The 15,477-nt window shown below is 45.5% G+C and overlaps 1 protein-coding gene across 1 annotated transcript; it reads right to left on the bottom strand.

Moving 5' to 3' along the window:
- Window positions 1–6,886: 6,886 nt before the first annotated feature.
- RPS9 (ribosomal protein S9) lies at window positions 6,887–12,083 on the bottom strand. The gene is made up of 5 exons (XM_012643393.1): window positions 12,019–12,083; window positions 11,632–11,753; window positions 11,306–11,428; window positions 8,226–8,412; window positions 6,887–7,136 (listed from the first exon to the last, which is right to left on the bottom strand). Exons 2-5 carry the CDS (start codon window positions 11,726–11,728, stop codon window positions 6,959–6,961), a joined length of 585 nt encoding a protein of 194 aa, XP_012498847.1. The 5' UTR covers window positions 11,729–11,753; window positions 12,019–12,083; the 3' UTR covers window positions 6,887–6,958.
- Between the last annotated feature and the right edge of the window lie 3,394 nt (window positions 12,084–15,477).

Consider the following 15,477-nt stretch of genomic DNA (forward strand, 5'->3'; position numbering starts at 1 on the left):
AAAAATAACAAATTATTCCAAATGAAGGTAGAGGGAAGGAAATAATGAGTAACTACTAATGAAGACAAAAAATGGAGGAAAGTCATTAAGCCAAAAAAGCTCATTTTTGAAAGTGTTAATTAAATTTATAAATCCTAGCCACAAATGACCAAGAAAAAGAGAGCAAGCACACATTTTCATATAGGCATGAAATAGGGGGCAACACTACAGACCCTACACACATAGTAAAAAGATAACAGAACATGAGGAACAACTTTATGCAAATATATTAGAAAATATAGATAAAATGGGCAATTTACTAAATGAACATGAAATAGAAAATCTTAAACTAAAAAAAAAAATAAACAAAAGCCATTCTAACAGGAGGGAGGTGATATCTCATTGTGGTTTTCATTTGCATTTCCCTGATGATTAGTGATTGAGCATTCTTCCATGTTTGTTGGCCATTTGTCTATCTTCTTTTTAAAAACTTCTGTTTATGTCTTTTGCCCACTTTTTAATCGGGTTGCTAATTTTTTTCTTGCTGATTTGTTTGAGTTCTTTGTAGACCATTATCCTAAGTGAAGTATCTCAAGAAGGGAAAAACAAACACCACATGTTCTATCTAATAAATTGGAATTAACCGATGGGCACACAAATACACAGAGGAAAGTAAAAGTCATTGGAAATCAAGTGGGTGGGAGGGAAAGATGGGAAGAGCAAAAATCCATCTAACAGGTACAATGAACACTATTCAGGTGATGGGCACACTCATAGCCCTGACTCAAGCATTACAAAAGCTATCCATGAAACAAAAACATTTATACTCCCTTAATATTTTGAAATAAATATAAATAAAGAAAAAGAATAAATAGAAAATCTGAATCATCTTACATATATTAAATGCATTGACTCTGTAATCAAAAATTTTTCGACAGCATAAACCTCAGTTCAGGAAGCTTTGTTAGTGATTTCTTCCAAACACTTAGGCACTTATGAAACACACACACACACACACACACACACACACACACACACACACATTTTCAAAAACTTTCTCTGAGAATAGAAAAAGAGGAAATAAACCCCAACACATTTTATCAAGACAGGAAAAAATTGATATTAAAGCCTGACACAAAAACGGGACAGTCACAGAAATATCTCTCACATGAACTTAGATGCAAATTTTTAAACAAGTATTCACAAACAAGATTCAGCAACATACAAAAAGGACAACACATCACAACCACAGTGGTTTGTTTTGTTTTATTGATGACAAAAGTAGCCCCAAATTCAAATCAATCAATATAACTCAGTACATGAACATATAAAAATTATCATCTCACTAGAGGTAGACAAAGCTTTTGATCAAATATACCAATAATTCATAATGAAAATAAATACCCATCATAAAGGAAAGAGCATTTTCTACAATATATGGAAGTATGTTTAAAACTCTACACCAGACATCATTTTTAAAGGTGAGAACCTGGAGTCTTTCCCCTGTGACTGGGAATGACCCAAGTATGCTCCCTGTGACGACCTCTTACTCAGCAGGGCACTGGGAGTATCAACCAATTAAATAAAAGTGATAAGCACTGAAATGGATGAGAATAATATCGTATTGCTCCCAGATTACACAATTGTATGCACAGAAAATCTAAAATAATATAAAGATGTATTACTCAAATTAAAGAGGCATTTTCTAATATCACTGGGATAGAATCAATACATAAAAATCAATTGCATTTCAGACTTCAGGTTTTGGACCAAGATGAAATAGATAGACGTCTCCCAATTCTTGATTTTAGCCCCATGAGACTGATTTTGGACTCCTCACCTCCAGAACTGTAAGATAATGAACTCGTGTGGGTTTTTTATTTATTTATTTATTTATTTATTTAGAGATGGGGTCTTGCTATGTTGCCCAGGCTGAAGTGCAGAGGCTATTCACAGGCACAATCATAGTTCACTATAGCCTGGAACTCCTGGGCTCAAGCAATCTTCCTCCCTCAGCCTCCTGATCAGCTGGGACTATAGGCGCACACCACTGTGCCTGGCTTCTGTTGTTTTAAGCCACTAAGTTTGTGGTAACTTGTCACAGCAGCAATAGGAAACTTAAAAGTCACTTAAAAAACATTTCTTTTTTTTTTTTTCTTTGAGATGGAGTCTTGTTTTGTCACCCTGGCTAGAGTGCAGTGGTGTCATCATAGTTCACAGCAACCTCAAACTCCTGAGCTCAAGCGATCCTCCTGTCTCAGCCTCCTGAGTAGCTGGGACTATAGGCATGTGCCACTGTGCCTGGTTAATTTTTCTATTTTTAGTCAAGACAGGGTCTCTCTTGCTCAGGCTGGTCTCGAACTCCTGACCTCAAGCGATCCTCCTGCCTGGGCCTCCCAGAGTGCTAGGATTACAGACATGAGCCACCGCACCTGGCCTAAAGAACAGTTTTTGCCAGATTCATGGTGGACAGATTTTTCCCTTTAGCACTGTACACACATCATCCCACTACCTTCTGATGAAACTGTGTTAATCTTACCAAGGATCCCTTGTACAGGACAAATCACTTCTCTCTTGCTTTCAAAATTCTTTGTCCTTGGCTTTTGACAATTTGACAACAATGTCTCAGTGTGGATATCTGTGGGTTTATCCTGTTTGAAGTTCACTGGGAACCTTGGATGTGCAGATTCGTGTCTTGCATTAACTTTGGGATGACTGTCTTTACAGATTAGCTCTGTATTATTATTATTATTATTTCTTTGGTGCTTAGCCAGGTTATTGAGAGATAAGCTTTAGCTTTCCCTTCCTATTTCTTTTTTTTTTTTTTTTTTTTTGAGACAGAGTCTCACTGTGTTGCCCGGGCTAGAGTGCCGTGGCATCAGCCTAGCTCACAGCAACCTCAAACTCCTGGGGTCAAGCGATCCTCCTGCCTCAGCCTCCCAGGTAGCTGGGACTACAGGCATGCGCCACCACGCCTGGCTAATTTTTTCTATTTTTAGTCGTTTGGCTAATTTCTTTCTATTTATAGTAGAGACGGGGTCTCGCTCTTGCTCAGGCTGATCTCGAACTCCTGAGCTCAAGCAATCCTCCTGCCTCAGCCTCCCAGAGTGCTGGGATTACAGGTGTGAGCCACCATGCCCGGCTAATTTTTTCTATATATTTTTAGTTGTCCAATTGATTTCTTTCTATTTTTAGTAGAGACGGGGTCTCGCTCTTGCTCAGGCTGGTCTGGAACTCCTGAGCTCAAACAATCCGCCTGCCTCAGCCTCCCAGAGAGCTAGGATTACAGGCGTGAGCCACCGCGCCCGGCCTCCCTTCCTATTTCATGGGGCCTGAAGGCTAGAGGAGAAATGTTAGGATCTTCTCTTCTGAGCATGAGTCCTACCCTTGACACACACGTGGTTTTCTCAATTAGCTGGAATATGCAAAAGCTTTTTAAAACCATATTTCCAGCCGGTGTAGTGGCTCACGCCTGTAATCCTAGTGCTTTGGGAGGCCATGGCGAGAGGATCACTTGAGGTCAGGAGTTCGAGACCAGCCTGAGCAAGAGACCCCATCTTTACCAAAAATAGAAAACTTAGCCAGGCATGGTTGCGTGCTCCTGTAGTCCCAGCTACTCGGGAGGCTGAGGCAGGAGGATCTGTTGGGCCCAGGAGTTTGAGGTTGCTGTGAGCTATGATAATGCCCCTGCACTCCAGCCTGGGCAATAGAGCAAGAACCTGTCTCCAACTAACTAACTAACTGGCTAAGTAAATAATTTTTTAAAAAAATTTTAAACCCTATTTCCCATATATCTCCTGACCCAAGTTCTTCCTTCCCAAGATTCTTGGTCTATCTATTGCTTGTCCCAAGTGGTGTCTCTTGTCCCAAAGCTACTAAATCCCAATCGCTGTGCCTTTAAATACTTTTGGTTAGAGATTCCCAGAAGCTACTGCAGTCTTGGGAATGCTATGAGTCAGGCAAAACAAAATTAAGCCTTTGCACCAGTCACTAAGAGAGCTTTCCAGACAGGTCGACTCACAACCACAGTTCTTTGAGAATAAGGTCCATATTGCTCCCTCTGGCACTAGCAAATCTGCCCCAGAAGTTTCAGCGGCTGTCTGCACCACTGCTGCAGATCTGTGGTTTGGGGGATGGCAGGCAAGCTATTTAAAATGACCAGCTGCTCTCTTACCAAAAGCAGCAGCTTCTTTCTGTACCAAACCTTCTTCTGGTTGTTTTTTTTCTTTTTTTCTTTGACTAGCTTCCAGAGTTCTTCAGAAGTTGATTCTGACAGTTTTTGCCGCTCATTCATTCCTTCTGGGGAGAGACAGAGCCCTGCAGTTTCCGGATCTGCCATTTTGGGGGATGTACCACCCCCGTACACACCACCCCACCTGTTGCATCTCCTCTCTGGTTAGCTTTTGACCAAAAGTTCCAACTTGCTTTCCAAGGGATGTATTTCCAATATCAGTTCAGTCCTCAAAGGCTATGCTGTTATTTTCTTGTCTTATTTCATTTCTAGAAAACCTCCATCGTATCTGATTACTGCCCGTTCATCATTCTCTCATTTGCCTCCTCTTAAAACTCGTAATAGGTGTATTTTGGTACCTGATTATTATTAGTTTTATCCATTATGGTACCCATTTTCACGATGGTCTTTGCTACACTCTGAGGTATTTCCTAAATTCCATTTTCCAATTCCCTGATTTTCTCATCAGTTATCTCTCATCGATTATGAAATAAGTTTTCCATCTTTTCATTCAATTACTCTATAAAATTTCCGTAACACTGACCTTTTTTCTAAACAATTCCCCTTAAATCAGAGATGCCACTCTGAGGATCTAAAGCATGCTTACTCTAAGTTTCTTTCCAATTTTCTCCATAGTATCTATGCCTTGATTAAGATTCCCAAATTCCCATTGAGAATGATTGGGTCTGGTGTCTTTTTCACGGCACTGTTTGGCCTCATACATAATGTCAATTTTTCCTTGAGGTAATCCTCCACAGAACCTTTAACCCCTATTTTCCTGGTCATACAGTCTTGGGGCACCTTTTAAAATCCGCTGAAAGGTGTCCTATAGTCTAGCCCAGCCCTGGCTTCCCATATATTATCCTTCCCCGAGTTCCAGCATTTCGTGAAACCAACTACGTGCCTCTCTGCGCGACACCAGTGATGACGGCCCCTCCGTTCGCACTAGCGACGGGACCTAACTCCCTTGCAGTGGGGTCTCACTGTTCTCGTAGGTCGATGGCTCCACAGAGAACTATTTCCAGCCCTGACCCCTGCCCAGCACCAGACTCGCTCCAGCCACCCACATGCCAGCTGCCTACATCCACCTCACAGGCATTTCAACCTCACGTCCCCCCTCCCTGACCCCCAAGATACAGTGACTTAAGGGTGAGAGTGGAATCAAGGAGACCACCCCGTCAGTCTCTCTACAGCAGGGCCAGGAGGATGAAGACCCCCAGGGAGGGTGTCGTGTCCTTCCCTGAGCCCTCGGACTTTTCGCCACTCAGCCATGCACCTTCCTCCCACTCGGCCCTCACTCCAGGCTGCTGCACCTGAAGACCCCCGGACAGGAGCTACATCCAGCTGGACAGCTTGATCCTCAAACGGGAAGCAACTGCACCCTCTTCCTCCCAAGTCAGGGGAGCCCCCGTGAGTCCAGTGACTACACTCCTCGGCCATCTACTGACCTAGGACACCCAGACCCCTCACTCCAAGGAATGATTGCAAGGACCCCGGAAGGCACAGATGCTGTCCCATGGACCCTTGACCACCATGATTACCCCAGTGACACCTTAGGGGGACGGCTGACCACTTAGACCAAGTAAGCTGCAATGGACTTAAGAGATTCCCCTGCAGGTTTCAGTGATTTAGCAGTGTCAAAGGACCCAGAGCTTTGTCCCTGCATTGAAGCTGGCATAGCCGTGTTGACCTCAAAGCCCAATAGCCCCAGACAGGGACCCAAACAACTACAGCATGCAAAGTGGCTAAGTCTCTGAGGGGATTGCTCAATTTCAAGTGTTTGTCACCTTCCTCAGAGACCAAGCCACTTCCTTTCCTGCCTGCTGGCAACTTCTCAAGGCAGAGAAAAGGGAAGTCGGCCTCTCTTCTGACTGTAGAAACTTCAAATGCGGGTGGCGGGGGGCAAAGTTTCTTAAATGGGCCTTCCCCTCGGTCACTAACCCATTTCCCACTTTACCAATTCGCATCTTTAAGACATAAAACTGGGAACTTGCCCAACACCAACCATACCAGAACAGGCTTTGAAAGTCTCCCCAACAAAAATGAAATCACTAACATAGTTCATCTTCACCAACATCCCAGGAAGCTGGGCTGTTTCAGAGATCAGCCCCCACCTCTGGCCAACAAGGTCAAAGGTCCCAACCGCCACTTGCTACTTCCTCTGCCGGGAAATGACTCCTTCTCATCCCCCTATGAAAACGGCTGGCTTCTCGGAATTTCCATTTTTTTCCCCCTCAGTATTTCCCTGAAAGCAGTTAGTCTCCTCCCCTGTAACGGAAGTGGCTGGTAAAGACGTTTGTTTTGAGCCAGGCATAAACCTGTAGTCCCAGCAACTGGGAGGCGAGAGGATCCCTTGAGCTCAGGAGTTCGAGGCTGCAGCAAGCTATGACCACGCCACTGCACTCCAACGGCAAAATCCACCTCTTACAACAAAAATGTTTTGTACGTTACTGCAGCCAGCCCCAAGAGGCCAAGGACCGCCACCAGGGAGGCATTCCCAAGCATGTGACAGCGCTACCTACCCAGGCCCCTCCCTACACATTAGGCAACAGCCTAGCTAAGGTAGCTTTGTCTAGGACCCAGCCTGAGTCCCCTAGAAGTCTGTTATGTTGAGAGCAGGGGAGAGGTGGCCAGAGTCCAGGAGGAGAAGAAACACACCAATAAACACTAATTCCGAAGTGTTGATCTTATTTTATTATCTGACTGGAAAACTAGACAATCCACCAACCCGGGAGGGCATCGGCGGGCTCAATCCTCCTCCTCATCATCTCCGGCTCCAGCGCCACCCTGACCCTTCTTGGCGTTCTTCCTCTTCACGCGGCCCGGGCGGCCACCGCCATACGGAGAGCGCAGGGAGAAGTCAATGTGCTTCTGGGAGTCCAGGCGGACGATGAAGGACGGGATGTTCACCACCTGCTTGCGAACCCTGGAAGAGGGAACGGCAGGTGAAGGGGATAAGCTGAGAAAGGACCTCGGCCCAAGACAAGACACCACTCTCCTGGTTGTCCTTTGCGGCTGACACGATCGGTGCTGCGGCTGCGGAGACGCTGAGAGCACTGCCACAAGGGCACTCAGGGCCCTGCCGGTTCTCTGGGACTCATGTGGGGGAGCTTTAGGGCATTATCTAATCCCCACATCATGCTTTTATTGAGTTTCTCATCCACATTTTAAACAAGGAAGAGAAATCGAACACATCCCACACAACACCAGAAAGCAAACGCCAGGGCAGCGTGTAAGTCCAAGATCTGCGCTTCACGGACACTCTGAACCCTGAGCTCCGTTTATTGCCACGTGCAGCCTCAATGTCCACGAAGCAGCAGCCTGAGGCTGTCTACGAAACCATTTCACAGAAACCCGAGCAGGGCTCTTGCCCGTGCTCACAGGGTTAGTGAGGGCCGAGGCAGAAACTCTGAATGCAAACATCGTGCCTGCTTACTGCACGGCGTCCTTCCCCCGTGGGGCGCACTTTACAGAAGGGGCAAATCTACCAGATAAAGACCTGTTTGCCCTGACTGGCCTTTTCGCTGCATCTGCATCACCTCGGCCAGCTGGACTCCTGCAGTCCCTGGCACCCGAGCATCAGGCCAGGACTGTAGCAAATTCACCGAGTTAACACCAACAAAGCGGAAGAATGCAACCGTGACGAGGGCCTGGAATGGACTTCCCGAGCGAGCCCAGTGGACAGCTGAACCCACCCACCCAGTCCAGGCAGGCCCAGTTCTCCCCTCCACTGAGGAGGCCCAGAGCTGTTACCTGTCCAGCTGCCCACATGCCTGGCAGAGGCCTTCACAAGGTGTACGGCACAAGCCGCAGTGACCCTTGCGCTGGGCTATGGGGAGATGAGGCTGCCCCCAGCTCCCACATGAGCTGTTTGCAGGGGGTGAATCTGTACCCTCAAGGTGAGCTCACACCTGTCACCTCCGAGGGCTGCATAGGAGACAGGACAGCAGGCTTAGTGAGGGTAACTATTCGAGGGGACTGGGGGAGAAGATTCGGGGGCCACCAGAGGTGGTACCTGATATGGCGCTGGCGGATGAGCACACGGGCGTGGTGGATGGACTTGGCCAGGCCCAGCTTAAAGACCTGGGTCTGCAGGCGCCTCTCTAAGAAGTCCTCGATCTTCAGGCCCAGGATGTAATCCAGCTTCATCTTGCCCTCGTCCAGCACCCCGATGCGGACAAGTCGCCGCAACAGGGCGTTGCCTGTTAGAGTAGGAGGGGCACTGATTCAGGGTCTGACTCACTTCAGACTTCTTGGGTTCAAATCCTGGCCCCACCTCTTAAGAGCTCCATGTCATGGTGGTGGGACTCAGGTAGCAAGTTAAGGGCTTTCGGGACTCAACGTACTGGTCACTGTGACTCATGCAATCCTCAAAACCACCCTCAGACAGGTTACTATGGAAAACGGCCACAGTAGCCTGCAGGTAGCCAAGGAGGGCAGCTAAATACATACAATGTGTTCGCACCCAAAAAAAGGAGTACAACATCCCTCACTCCACATTCTTAGCAAGAGTAAATGAGACAATCCCCTTACAAGGACTCAGTCTGCAAGACACTAAGTGCTGCTGCTATGAAGCTACTACTGCCATAACAAAGCACAGTGGTTAACCACGTCTGTTATCCGTAATAAAGGAATAATAACAGCACCTATCTTTTAGAGCTGAGAAGGAAACATCTAAGACTGGGCATGTTCTGGGTGAGTATGTGTCATTAATTTTACTGTTCTATTTGTGAAATTTTCCACTGACGAAACATGGTGTGTGTATAATCCAGCAAAGCACAGCATAAATTATCCGACGCATGTCAACTACTACCTTTCTTCCAAAACCAGGCTCAGGAGACCCTGCTACTGGCCCATGTCTGTCCAAGGCCATGGCTCTTGACCACTATTCTGGACTGCCCCTGGGACCCTGGGGCAAACCCTTTCTCACACTTTGATCGCTGGGTGCTCTATCACCACACGGGCTTACAGGAAATTTGCTCCATGACAATGGGGTAAAAGCCTAAAACTTTTTTCTTAAAAAAACAATTACTTTCACTTCTCTGATTAATTAGAGCAAAACACAACTCAAGCAAGCTTCATAAACAACAGCCCAACACTTACCAGGCACTCCTAATATGCCCAGTGCTGCTACCCTCCAAAGAAGGTATGAAGCAAAGCTAGCCGACTTTGTGAAAACCCAGTCTTCCCAAGCAGACTCAAAATGAGACACGTGCTGTATCCCTTTCCCAGCATCCTAAACCACAATACAGCTTTCTGTTCCCTTTTTTTAATGTTGAACATTGGATGATACTCAGACGTTAATACAAAAATATAGCCAAAAGGAAATTAAAATGAGTTTGGGATGCTCTACCTGTTTGGATACTGCAAGTCTTTTTGTTTTTACATCAGAACAGGAACTTTACAATTTTCTAAAGTTCAATATCATTTAAGAGTCCTTTGGGCAAAATAAAGCCATTATAAAAAATGTATTTCACATTTACTACTAAACCATCTACCTCTTGGAAAAGAACAGGAAAAGATCAGCCACTCCAACCCAGGCAAAACCTTATCAGGTACGAAGATGGTAGCTTTCAGTTGCACACCGAGAAACATTGCAAGAACTGCCAGCCAAACGCTGGCTGCTGTTCAATCTGTCTTTTTAACGAAGAGACTCAGAGGACCTTCTTGCCTGTCACACACCTTAGTGGGAAAGGCTGGATCTGAATCAAGGCAGGGCTATTCCAAAGAACAAACATCAAAGCAATGGTGCTGACAACAAACTGTAGAGGCACACCTCTCAGGCTCCTCCTTCCCGTTCTGGACTAGATGGCTTCATTTACTAGAAAGTACACTACCTGAGGAAGTGCCTTCCCCTTGGCAACTTTCATGTCTGCCCTGGAAAACCACAAATAACTGAAGACACCTCCTGCAGCTCATTCTCATGACTGTATCACCTAGAACTGTGGACCTGAGCAAGTTTCATTCTTCATTCTGGTCTATGCTCAGAAAGTCCTCCCTAAAACCAGAACCAGCTGTGGCCCACTCCCCAGAGACTCTGGGATAAACTCCTATCCAATATCTGTGTCCATGGGGGGAGGGGATTCCAGAGCTTTCAAGAGACTTTCAAAGGGCTCTATGATCTAAACAAAAGGAATGCAAACATCTAACATCTGCAAGCCTGGGACACAACGTGATAAATCTGTGGTTAAAAAAGCTCCAGAACTTTCTCATTCTCATGCCTAACATATGAGGGCCCAGGTGTAGAGGCAGCTCCTTCCTATACACTTTTGTCGAAAACTAGGAAAAAAATACCAGTAATCTTCGTTGAAAATTTAGAGAAAAGCCAGACCTCTTGATTCCCAGACCCTCCTGCTTTTTACCCTAAATCATGGTTATCTAAATGCAAGTTAAAAGTAGTGTCTCAAGATGTATTAATGTGTCACTCTTCTTGATCACTTCTGCGCTCTGGAAAGCACTCCATTAACACCCCATCTCAAGGAAGGAATTTAAGATCTTAAAAAAGGGACTCTGAAAAGATAGTTAAGGAAGGGGTGGGGAGCATGAAAAATTACCTACTGGGTACAATGAGACCTATTCAGGTAATGGGTACACTAAAAAGACCAGACTTCACCACTGTACAATATATACACATAACAAAAAAATTACTTGTAACCCCCAAATCTATTGAAATAAAAGACATTTATCCCGTCCTAAAATACTCTCCCCTGAGACATGCACATTTCCTCTACTGTTCAGGCCTTTGCTCAATGTCGCCTGAATGTCCTTGACCAGCTTATTAGCACAAGCACATGTACACACCTGCTCCCTGCTATCACCATCGCTTATTCCAGAAATCCCACTTTTTGATCTGTTCTCACCGCACTACTTCAGTTGCACGCTGACAAACTTTACCACACCTTCAACAAGAGCATGTCCTACCACTGGAAACTGTTACGTTTCCTACTCCGCAATTCCTATTAAAATGCCTCAGTTAAAAGGCTGGCTCCATTTGTTCGATGTCACAACTCTGACCGCTGGAACAGAGGACCTAGATGGGAGAAAAACCCTCACAAGCCCCGCACCCCAGCCCTTCCCAGTGGATCCAATACACACCCTCAAACAGACGCCGTGGGTCCTTCTCGTCAAGCGTTAGCAGCTCCCGGGCGGCCTTGCGGATCTTGGCCAGGGTAAATTTAACCCTCCAGACCTCACGTTTGTTCCGGAGCCCATACTCGCCTGCATACGGTGAGAAGGGGGTTGACGGGCTCAGTCCCACGGACTAACACAACTGGATTGCCAGCTTCGGGATACAGAAAATCTTTCTCAAGGAGGAGAAAGGCTACATTTGGGGAGAAGACTGGAACGAACACGTGGGCGCCCCGACCCACGTGCTGGCCTTCCCCTAACCCCGGAAACCGAACCTTGCCTTGGCCACTCACCGATCAGCTTCAGCTCTTGGTCGAGGCGGGATTTTTCGAAGGGTCTCCGCGGGGTCACATAGGTTTTGCGACAAACCCAGCTCCGGGCCACTGGCATGCTGGCTCTGCTTGCCTGTCTGCGCCTGCGCGGGAAGGAAAGCTGAGCGTGAGGATTCTGGGCGGCGACCGCGCAGTCTCTCACTCTCCTAAAACCCCGTGAGCCCAGAGTCGATCTCGCGAGAACCGCCTCCAAAGCTTTATAACCAGTATCCCTCCGCAGAACCGTGCACTACCGTCCAACCACCCTCCTCTAGTCCCTAACTTCTTTAGCGTACTCATGAAAGCTCGGAATGCCCACGCGAGCACACAACCCAAACCCGGACCAGAAAGCATGTCACCGAACCTCACCTAAACGGAGGCCGCGGTAACTGAGAAAGAGGCGCGCACGCGCCCCAGCGAAGCCTTTATAGTAAGACGGAGCTTCGTGACGTCATCGCGCACGGCGCACGCCTGCGCCAATCAGAAAAGGCGTTGGCCGGCGGAAAAGCAGTCAAGGCGAAAGGCTGGGCTAGAGCGGCGTGTTAAGCTAGGAGGACTAGGTTGCCTCTAGGGTGGGAGTCGGAACGGGGAGGACCTGAAAAGTGGGGAGGATCTTCTCCCTAGCAAGTCATACCAACTAGCCTATGGTTTAAGAGTTCAGGGTGCCACTCCTGCTTCTGAGTCGCAGTATAACATTGGAATAGTAATCTCCATTCTCTGTAGACCTCGGCTTTCTCACTGAGAGTTGGAGCTTCAGGAACTCAAAGTTCCTTCCCAGCCAGATATCCCGTTAATTCCATGGATAATAAAATCGTCATATTCAGAATAATGTCAACCTGAAGCATAACCAAAAACTGTCCTTTTGAACACTGGCTACAAATCTGCCTCAGGCGTGGATGCAGAAAGCGAGGATTACTTGAAACTGCAGTTCTGTGCTTGCCTGAGGACACAAAGCTTACCTTTCCATCATGATAGTATTATTAAATTTTTGCCTTGTTTTTTGTAGACAAGGAAAAGATCTTGGTAGAAATTCTGCCATACTTGGAATCGTTTATCGGGGGAAGTTGCCCTCTCTAATGTGGGTCTCATTAATTCATTTATGCAACAAATAACTTTTGAGCAGCACAAGAAACTGTCCTGCGCAATGGCATGTAGCCGTGAATAAACAGCCTCTCTACTCATGGAGCTTAGAGTCTTAGACAGGGGAAGGGAAAAAACAAATAAACGATGTAGATAATTTCAGAGTGTAGTGCTGTGAAAAAAACAGTGATAATGATGGAGGGAAGATGGTACTTCAAATAGGATGGCCAGGGAGAGCCTCTTTAAGAAGTGACTTTTTTTCCCCCCAACTTGAGACCCAATGATAAGAAGGCTTTATGCTTCTTTTACCAAAAACAGCAGTGTATATCCTGAGGTTTCCCTTGGATTTCCAGAACAGGGAAGATGTTCTGGAACGTATTGCTATTATATTTAGTCTACTCCACTTGGGCACCATTTATTACCTGGAAAAATTTACACAGTTTCTTGATCTCCTTGGTCAAATCCTTTCCCTGGGATGGCCCCTAGGATTCTTTCCTACAGCCCTTCTTATCTGGAATAATTCTATTCATATCAATGGCTTTAATAATACTTGTTAGATAATGCTTAATGAGCATTTTAAATATGCTAGGTTTGGGCTAAACACGTTACGTGGATTTTAAAAATTAATTCGTGTGACTTGTGAGATGATTTCTATCACTAAAAATAATAATATGTGCCATTCTGGAACATTTACTATGTGTCAAGTATTGTTCTAAGAATTTTAGGCTGAGCATGGTGGCTCACACCTATAACCTCAGCACTTTAGGAGGCCAAGGCAGGAGGATCCCTTGAGGCCAGGAGTTGGAGACCAGCCTGGGCAACATATCAAGATCGTCTCCCTGACTCCATCTCTACAAATTTTTTTTTTTTTAATTACCTGGGTGTAGTGGTGTGTGCCTGTAGTCCTAGGTACTCAGGAGGCTGAGGTGGGAGGATCGCTTAAGCCCAGGAATTTGAGGCTGCAATGAGCTATGATCCCACCACTGCACTCCAGCCTGGGGTAACAGACCAAGACCCTGTCTCAAATAAATAAATAAATAAATAAACGTATTAACTCATTTCATCCTCAATACGAATTTAAGGAGCACTCTGAGAGAAGTTGCCCCGCCCCTTCCCTCCTAATAGTACTATTATTAATACTTACTTAAGGAGTACTAATACTATTATCAGTCCTATTTTCCAAAGGCAGATACCGAGGCACCAAAAGGAGGTTAGGAAACTTGCCCAAGATTACACGACATGGAAATACACAGAGACCAACTCAGTGAGAACAAGCAAAAGCTACTAACTCAGAGCAAGAGAGATTCAAAAGCAGGCAGAGGAGTGGGAAAAGTTTATAGTGGAAAAAGGGAAGGCTTCAGGTATGCCCTGATGGGAGGCTATTGGCACGGGCAAACTAGAGGTGAGCTAACTGGAGTCAGGGCATCCCTTGTGATTGGTTATGGGTGCTTATTTGGGTTTCTCTAGTAGTCCTAAGTTAGAAACGGGGGACAAAAATTAGGAAAGCTGTCAGTTACTAATCAAGTCCTAGTCATTTTGGATCAATTGTTAGAGAGGTTATTGTTTGGCTTCCTGGATTGTTACTAAAGATAGCTTCCAGAGGAAGTGTGAGTAAAAAAAAAAGATAGCTGGCTTTCTAGGCTATTTATTATAGATTGGGAGGTTGGTTTCCTACGCAGGTTGCTACAGGTTATGGGTCAGAATTCTCCTCTTATATATGGTCTGGCTCTTGTCTGCATATTCAGTCTCTCCACGACCAGAGGACAAGCTGAGGTTGCAGCTGGGATGGTCTGTCTCCACAGCCCATATTCTTCCCTATTGCTTTACAAGGTCTTGCTCTGTCACCCGGGCTAGAGTGCAGTGATGTCATCATAGCTCACTGGAACTTAGAGCTCCTGGGCACAAGTGATCCTTCTGCCTCAGCCTCCCAAGTAGCTGGGACTACAGGCACACACCCCCACACCTGGCTATACATTTGCTTTCATGTACTTGTGGAAGATAAGGATCTTTCCTGGTTTATTGGCTAGTTTGTATTTTTCTGTGACTGCCTAGGTATACCTTTTGTCTACTTTAGGGGTGGGATAATGGGAACATAAAAGAGCTTTACTTTTTGTGTCTATCTACAAAGTTTTATTTTTGTATCTTGAACACGACTATGTTGTTCATCACGAAGAGGAAAAAATGGAAGGAAAAAAACTCTTCCATGAGTTTTCATGGACTTCAGGATGGAGTCCATGCTCTGCTAATTCCTGGTGCTTTGTGATTACACATGGTTTTATAATAGTGGTTAAGCCTGTGGGTTCTCAAGTCAAAAAAGATCCAGGTTTGAATCTCAGCTGTCACTTACCAGCTCTTGGTCTAAAGCGCTAAATAGGGGAAAGTACCAGAACTTTCCTCACAGGGTTTAATGATTTAGAGTGAAAAAAAAAAAATAACAAAAAAAACAGCCTGGTATACTGAAGGTGCTTAATACAGTTGACCCTTGAACAACATGGGGGTTGGGGCATCAACCACCTCACAGTTGAAAATCCACATATAACTTTTAACTCCCCAAAAACTTAACTACTAATAGTTTGTTTTTGACAGGAAGCCTTATTTATAACATAAACAGCCAATTAACAGTGTTTTATGTACAATATAATGTATTCTCATAACAAAGAAAGCTAGAGAAAATATTAAGAAAATCATAAAAGAAAATATTTACTATGCATTAAGTGCAAGTGGATCATCATAAAAGTCTTCATCTTT

The sequence above is a fragment of the Propithecus coquereli genome, unplaced genomic scaffold (assembly GCF_000956105.1).
Source record: "Propithecus coquereli isolate 6110/MARCELLA unplaced genomic scaffold, Pcoq_1.0 Scaffold196, whole genome shotgun sequence".
Taxonomy (NCBI): domain Eukaryota; kingdom Metazoa; phylum Chordata; class Mammalia; order Primates; family Indriidae; genus Propithecus; species Propithecus coquereli.